The sequence below is a fragment of the Etheostoma spectabile genome, chromosome 9 (assembly GCF_008692095.1).
Source record: "Etheostoma spectabile isolate EspeVRDwgs_2016 chromosome 9, UIUC_Espe_1.0, whole genome shotgun sequence".
Classification (NCBI taxonomy): Eukaryota; Metazoa; Chordata; class Actinopteri; order Perciformes; family Percidae; genus Etheostoma; species Etheostoma spectabile.
Window position 1 is genome coordinate 22018749 of NC_045741.1, and position 8714 is coordinate 22027462.

Consider the following 8714-nt stretch of genomic DNA (forward strand, 5'->3'; position numbering starts at 1 on the left):
CTTAGCAGTGGTTTCCTAGCTGCTATTTGACCAAGAAGGCCTGATTTGCGCAGTCTCCTCATCTGGTCTCTAATCTGAGCTGCTTTTAACTTGCAATTTCTGAGGCTGGTGACTCGGATTAATTTATCCTAAGCAGAAGAGGTGACTCTTGGTCTTCCTTTATCTGGGGCGGTCCTCATGTGAGCCAGTATGTTGTAGCGCTTGATGGTTTTTGTGACTGCACTTGGGGACACATTCAAACCTTCATTTCTCAAAGTAATGATGGCCACTCGTTTCTCTTTACTTAGCTGATTGGTTCTTGCCATGATATGAATTCTAACAGTTGTCCAATAGGGCTGTCGGCTGTGTATCTATCTGACTTCTGCACAACACAACTGATGGTCCCAACCCCATTAATAAGGCAAGAAATTCCACTAATTAACCCTGACAAGGCACACCTGTGAAGTGAAAACCATTTCAGGTGACTACCTCATGAAGCTCATTGAGAGAATGCCAAGGGTTTGCAGCGCTATCAAAAAAGCTACGAGTGGATACTTTGAGGAATTTAAAATTTAAGAGTTATTTCACACTTTTTTGTTAAGTACATCATTTCATATGTGTTCATTCATAGTTTTGATGCCTTCAGTGAGAATCTACAATGTAAATAGTCATGAAAGTAAAGAAAACGCATTGAATGAGAAGGTGTGTCCAAACTTTTGGCCTGTACTGGATATATTTACTGTAAGTAAGCAAACTGAGGATTTTTATTTATTCTTGTTCACCCCAAAACTTGCATAAAATAAAAAAGGAAAGAAAAGAAAATAATTTCACTCTTTTCTCATAGAAAATATTGATTTGTGCAGTCACTTAAATTACACAAACTGTTATGAAAAGTTTGTATTTTCTGTATTGGTGTTTGATGCTAGTAATTTTACTCTGTGTATTGTCTCAGTGAGGATTGTTCATAGTGTTTGGCTGTACTGAGCCTGTTTGGAGACATGTGTGAAGAGTTGTGTTGGTTAGAATGAGTTTTTCAGGTAATGTAAACTGTTTAGCTGAGGTGACGGTTGGTAATGTGGACTGTAGTTAGAGTTTTGCACATGTGGCTACAGTTGTGACCAATTTTGTTTAGCAATCAAAAAAACTGTAATACTGTATAATGAACAAGAAAATAACACTGTCTGGAGCAATTCTGCTGTACAATGATTACTATATATTTTTTGATAGAGAATTAATAGTTTGAATACAGGACTTTTACTTGTAATTAAATATTATTACATTATTCGTATTGCTACTTTTTTGTCATCTGGATACTTCTCCCACCAGTGCCTGGTGTGATTTAAAAGGTTCCTCTCAATACCATAAAACATTTATTTATTTATTTTACAATGTGATTTTTTTCAAAACATGTATCTTTTAATTGAGCTGTGTTCTTGCTTTGCCTGTGATAGAGTTTATTAATATAAAAGTACTGTATGGAGGCTGTTTCATTATAATATTATGCAACATTTGGTTTTGCGTGCTTAATGTGAACTTTTGAGACCTAGAAAGAGTTGGTGTGCCTACAACTCATCTCTGCACTGTACTGAATTAATATTTCTCGCACCCTCGTCTTTATCTCTCTCTCTCCCTCCCTCTCTCTCTTCCAACAGATGGCTAATAAATCATTTAGCCAAATCAATTATTCATTATGGCCTGAAAGCAAACATTTACCTAACTGACACATAAACCAGTATGCAGACTGATACTCAACTGATTCACATAAAGCCAAGCCAGTATCTCAGGCTGTCGGTATAAGGAGCAGTAACATTTGATCTTGCATAACAACTTTAATATTTTGAATGTAAAGGGTTCTGTGTGTGTGTGTTTGTGTGTGTGTGTGTGTGTGTGTGTGTGTGTGTGTGTGTGTGTGTGTGTGTGTGTGTGTGTGTTGTTCAGAGAAAGAGAGTAAAAAGGCTGAGAGGGAAGTTAAAAAAGAGAAAGCACACTGTGGGAGGCAGAGAGGCTTATATTAACTTAACCAACCAGAGCAGCACTGTAGGAGTTGCTCCACACAATTCCTTAATCTGTCAAGACATTCCGCTGTACACACACCACCCACTGTACAGTGGGCTACAAGAGGAGTTATATGAATTCATCGGCCTGCAGATTCACAGGTCTTCAGAATGTGGGAATGTATGAGAGGTCAGATTGTAGTATACAGAAGTGTAGGTGCTAAACTTAGGAGGAAATGTTGACAACTCACTGTGTGGCATGTGACATCAGTTGCATGTGACAACTGAAATGTTGCTCAACGTCTACATTCACAGTATTTAATGTTCACCTTAATACAATATTGTTTCTTGTTCAGAAACGATTGTAGCTCTGCGGCTAAAATGTTATAAAAAATCAACTGCAGAAGAACCTCTTATTCAGATCTCTTTCACTAAACTATTACACGGTGAATGCAACAACTTAGCCTTTTGTGGGAGTTTAGGAAGAGCAGATTTTCCACACCACGATTTGTGATTAGAAAATGTAGACAATATCAGTAACACAGCCATCAATAAGGGAATAAGCCCAAGAGACCAAACACATGCACAGATAGAAGTAAGGAGGCTATAGCACAAGTCTACAGCATGGAATTGAAGGATTCAGAAATCTTGAGCCAGGAGACCAAAGTTCTTTTTTGTCGCTTCATTTATGCAAGCTGTAAAGAGCTCTCTATATACTGTATACATGACATCCAAAAAGTAAAGGGTCCATGTACGAATAGATAAGTCATGAGGTGGTTTCCGAAGGGTTGCAATCATTCTCTTAGCAGCTATTAGGGCTGACAAATGACTGGGATGCCAGTCAAGATTGATTCTCAGGTCTGGTCAAATTGCATTCCTAAACCCTCGCTATAGAAAGGCCAAAGCGGCCAGATATCACCAAAAACTGATAAAGCTTGGATACCATACTACAGGTTTTCGGCTGCATAGTAAATAATTCCCGGATAGGATGAATGGGCAAAGATCTCTCCCAGGTGACACTGTATGCCTTGAGTGCTGATCTTAATTGAAGGTAAAAGAAAAAAGAGGAACGTGGTAGACTGAATGCGTTTTGTAAGTTGTAAAAAGGTAACAAGCCAACCTTGCTAAAAATGTCTTTTAGATAATGAAACCCCTTCTGTTCCCAATGTAGAGCTGTTATAGGCCTCCCACCAATCAGGAGTGCTGTATTGTTGAACAATGGCGAGCATGTATGCCAGTTGCAAGCTATGTGGCAATATGTTTCAACCAATCTCCAAGTTTTGATAAGATGAGAGATAATGGGGCCAAAGCATAACTGGCAAAAAACATAAAAATGATCATAGTAGACCTTTTTCACAGCAGAATTGTTGACAATGTCATTGCAGTAAAAGCAAAAGTATAAAAGTCCCCATGCTGGCTTACTTGGGCTTACTTGATTTATTTTGGGTTTTGAGCCAACAGTTAGTGTGCTGCAGGTTTGGCTGGTAAGTATTTATTGTCCCCTTGTACTACATATGATTATGTGTGTCCATATAATTTACAGGTATGTCAGTACTATACTTAGTATACAACCTATGCTATTCATTTTGTTTGACTTGTAAGGACAAAAAATGAACCACTACTCTCTTACCCCACAGTGTATTTTCACAGTGTTAAGCAATTCACAAGTTATTTTGTCTTTTGTTTGATTTGATCCATTCTATTTTATCATAAGAAAAGTCAGAGGGCTGATAAGCCTATATAATGTCATAAAATAAAGGTTAAGATTAGAGAACAATAAAAAGTAGACATATCTCTAATAGTATTAACATCCTGGATCCTAGAACCCTTGAGCTAAGAACCACTGGTATACATAACACATGCTGTTGAATTTATATCTCTACAATAGACAGGTGCGCTCACATCATATTAGTTAGCAGCTCGACAGTGACATGGAGCATAAGTCATAACATTATCAGTATCATGGCATGACAGTTGTCGCAACAGATTTGTCACGCCTCAGCAAGCTGTCAGTTCTGCAGGGCATGTCATTGCTACTCACTTATCATGGCTGACAACTCTGACCAGGACATTAGCCCAGTTCACTACACTGTGTATCTCACATAACGCCTGTAGATATGTGCAGGGTGCACAAATATGTGTTTCTGTGCAACAGCTCCCGGTGACTAAAAAAGACTTGTAACTTGTAGTTGCACCAGGCACCTTTTTAGATGGGTGTTGTCCAATATACAGACCTCTTGTGTTGTACATTGGCAATCAGACCAGACATGAAGAGAAAGGACAGACAAATTCAAAAAGCTGGCAGCTCCTGTACTGTAAATTAGGTTACAATTGAACAAAGTAATACAATGTTGTACATTTTGATGTGTTATAAAATGCTGGTTTATTTTAAGCTTTTTTATTTTATTTTTTATATCTACAATAAAAGGGGGCTTACAGATAGTTTACAGTTTACTGTAATTCCTCATTCTCTTCAGCACCATGGACAGCTCTAAACAGCTGTGAACATTTACATGTTTACACTGTAATTTTGGTAAAGTTTCTGCATAATTTACACAATTTCATTCACGTTAAAGTCTTCTTTAAATAAGAAATATCAGTAAATAACAGATAAATTGACAGAGCTTTTCTATAGTATTTGTAGGCTTTCGCAACAGCTGCCACTGTTCTCTAAACGTGACGCTGATAGTGACGTCTAGACACAGACACAAAAAAAGCCCAGACTGAGAACCTGCAGCATTCATCATCTTTCTAGCTGTAATGTCTTTTTTTAATTTGCAAGCATGACAACATACAGCTGACAAAAAAACCTTTACATGATTTCTGTCTGCAAAAAGAAATGAGTTTTATTGGATGGTAAGAGCAAAACTTAAGTTACGGTAGTTTTTAGAAAACGGGGCCCAGGATGTCCACTGAATTATAGCGGACTAAATGAGGAAGCCATTTTTAGACCTCCATCCCTTTGTCTCCATAACAACTAAAGAGCAGCCAGAACTGACTTATGGTCTGTAGAAAGATTGAGAGATGAAGGAAGTGGCGGTAAAAAGCGTTGGGACTGGGGTGAAAAAGGGAAAGGGGAGAAAATCCAAAAAGGTTTGAAGCTCATGAGGATAATTCTGTTTCTATACATTTGTGGGGACGATGGTGAGCTATTTTAGTCTTCCTCACACCTCATTTTCTCACTCGCTCACTCTCTCACGCTTTCTTTCTTTTGTTAATTAAATCAGATGACGCTCCATGTTTCCTAACACAGACAGGACTAATTCTCACCACTGTATCACTGGAATGTAAATGGGTCTATGTCGCTTTTTTTCTACCTGTGCGATGATCAAGTATGCTATCTTATTAAAGTATGCTATCAAATGACAGTTCTGGCCATAAAGATGGTTCTTTAACATTGTACTGCACGTAAATCATGTGTTAACATAACTGCAATCCTACACAACCCACCTATCAACCTTAAAATGTCTTCTTTCATATGTTGTTGCCTTCATTTTTGTCCTATCTTTATGAACAAAGTGCAAGTGCAATTATTTAGCTGGCATTTGTTTTTTTAACTGGCCAGACAAACAATTTGCATTCATGTACAGTATAAATTTAAGTTTATGAGTTGGGAGAGGGTAAATCTGATACTGTCATGAAATCATGAAATAATATGCCGCTCCATCCTCAACACCCTCTTCGCTATTTTTTCTATTGTTTGTACCTCATTTCTCCATCCATCTCTGTATTTCTCTGTAGGCGTAGGTGTGTGTTCAGGTCGGTGGAAACTTGGATAAACAGAGTCAGAGGTGCAAATATAATTGGGGGGGAGGTTGTAAAAAAATAGGTGGAGAAAGAGAGAGAAGAGGTTTAGGGATGAAGGGCAAGATATGACGTAAAGAGAGGAGAGAGAGAAAAGGAAAGCAGGAGGGCAGACTAATGAGATGCCTCATCAGTCTGAGGGCTGAAGGCCACAGAGGTGTATTTAGGGGGCGGGGGAATAGAGGAGACAACCAAAGACAAAGTAAAAATGAAACTTTTGTATGACTCTTTGTGTAACAAGGTTGATGTGTTTGCTAACATGTGTGTGTGTGTGCATATGCAAGCCTCATGTCTCTCCATCCTGAGGGTGTCCTGTCTTCCCTTGAAGGAGCTGCTTTCTTTGTTTCTTCCCCTAAATAGCAGTTGTCACAGCTATCCTCCCACACACAGCAAAACAGCCAAAGACCCCAAAAGCATCCCTGTTGTTTTCTCTGTTTTCTCTCTGCGTGCTGGAGACCCTCACGTCCTCAAACTCCATATCTGAGCACTGCAGCCATCCTCGAACACTGTGTCCTTACTGTGTTCATGTATATGTGTGTTTGTGAAAGCCCCATTTTTGACACTGCTCGGCAACATATTATAAAGCGTAAAATTGTAGCGTTCATGAGCGTCTGCAAGACAGTGACAATTCTGCTCAGTGACTGTTTCTGTTTGTGTTTAACTCTGTAGGATCCTTGCCGCAGCAGGGGCACACATGAACATCTCAGTGGACCTGAGGACCCTGAGGGCGGTGCGAGTGCTCCGACCCCTCAAACTGGTCTCAGGCATCCCCAGTGAGTACCACATATCAATATCTTTATTTTTGCTAAAGAGTTGTAGGGGTTGAGTAAAAACAGATTCTCTCGCTCCCCACGCGGTATCTAGCCATTAGAAGAAGGTTTAACCTCTATGTGGTCCTCACACAAACTTTAAAAATATATTTAAAAAAAATTTGATTCTAAATCTATTTTTCAGAAACAGTGTCCCTGTTTCACCACAATGCACACTCCCAACAGGGACTATTTAAGTAGTTCCAAATAAAATAAAAACTAAACTGTGTGCACTTGATAGTTATAGTTTGTATTCAACAGAATACCATGTAAGTAATTAAAGAATCAGTAATGTCCTCTATTAAATTCCAGGCAAATATCAGCATGAGGCTTATTTTTAATATCGACTGATCTGCTAGTTATTGTTGCAATTATTTTTTCATTAATTTGGTTTGTAAAATGTCAAATGTTTTTCTGACCAACATTCATAGCCAAAGATATTCAGCCATATACAATCATCCGACAACAAGCAAATATTCACATTTGAGAAGCTGAAACCAGTGAATTGTTGACATTTGGCTGAAACTACTTGACTGATTTATTGATTGACAAAATAGTTGACGATTAATTTTCTGGTGATCAATTAATCAACTTATCGCTTTAGCCCTAATTGAATATGTTATTTTTTTCAAGCATTGTGAAGTGAAGTTGAAACATTACATTTGATTACACACGTCTCACAAATTTGTACTGTAAGAAGTGCATTTTCACTTTAACGCACTGTGTGCTCTACTTCCAGGTCTCCAGATTGTCCTGAAGTCCATAATGAAAGCCATGGTTCCTCTGCTGCAGATCGGCCTGCTGCTCTTTTTTGCCATCCTCATGTTTGCCATCATTGGCTTGGAGTTTTACAGCGGCAAACTGCACTACACCTGCACGCCACAGCCTGGAATACTGGGTACAGACAGGTTCATTGGCTATCTCTCTAGAGCACACATGTACATGCTGCAAATTACAGACAGTATATGCAAAGTGATTCTTACATATAGTATACAAATGTACTGTATATCTGTATAGGATGTGTACAATGGAGCAGCTAAGTCTGTGCCCTTCATATAGTACATAACCACACACATGTACAGATATTCCCATCCAGTATTTTACACAGACAGGTAGTCAAATAGATTTAAATATAGAAGTGTGTGTTAGGATTTTAGTCCACATAAGTAATTGATAAATCCATTAGTTATTTGTGCAAATTCAGTGTTTAAGTTCTGATACACACATATTTACAGGCACATACTGTATACGCATGTATTGATTCATATTACTTAAATTCTTTTGAAGTCTTCACTACACATATGTGTCTGAACAGACAGAGATGTAAACTGCTTCTTGACTGGTTGGCGGAGGCATACAACCGCAATGTGGTAATTCCGGTTCATCAAGATCTAAATTTGAATTGCATTGTACAACAGGAAATTGTCTCAACACCTCTGCCACTCACTGATGGCATGGATGGAACAACAGAGAGCCGTTTGTAGAAAGGTCCTGAAATGGTTATGAATAATTCATAACTACAAATAAATAAATAAACTTATTTTAGAACTATTTTTGACAACAAACTGCATCACGGAACGTAAAAGCAAAGATTCAGGACTGAGCTCATTCTGTTGCTGTTGTTATTGAGTGTGTAGCTAATGTATATGTGGCTGTGAGTCATGTGCGTAGTTCTTTAGGTAGTAGCTCCATTGTTGTAATCACAAATGCATACACACAATAGCATGCCAGGCTGCACCTGCAGGCTTGATCACACCAAACTAGCAGTGGTGTTCTTATAATTACACCCAACAATGCGGTGAACTACAATCGCTTATTGTACATTCACAGCTTTCATTAACCTCCAAGCTGTTCCCATCCCAAATAAACCTAATGGACAGTTAGATAATGCAGATGCACTGCAGGAAGTATTATCTGTATCTGAATGGTCACATTACTGTTCAGACAGCCGCTATGCTGTTCCACTGTTTTATAGAAAGGTTTATTTCTGTCAGTTTGACTCCAATTCAATGCATGAAAACTTTCCAGTCATTCGTTTAACAGGCAAGGTTTGTTGTCTGTTGTTGGCAACTTTGGTCTTGTGTAAAACACATAAGAGATTTCTGCTTTTCTTTTTCTCACCCCCCCC

The 8714-nt window shown here is 38.5% G+C and overlaps 1 protein-coding gene across 10 annotated transcripts in view; it reads left to right on the forward strand.

Annotated features, from left to right (window-relative positions):
- Positions 1 to 8714, forward strand: part of cacna1ea (calcium channel, voltage-dependent, R type, alpha 1E subunit a) — a 93701-nt gene that overhangs the window by 51120 nt on the left and 33867 nt on the right. For all 10 annotated transcript variants that reach the window (XR_004333459.1, XR_004333460.1, XM_032525673.1 and 7 more), the window contains 2 exons: positions 6447 to 6550; positions 7326 to 7484. Coding sequence is in view for 8 of the 10 variants with exons in the window: in XM_032525673.1 (XP_032381564.1) it covers positions 6447 to 6550; positions 7326 to 7484 (263 nt within the window). In the remaining 2 variants the exon portion in view is untranslated. The remainder of the gene's footprint in view (positions 1 to 6446; positions 6551 to 7325; positions 7485 to 8714) is intronic.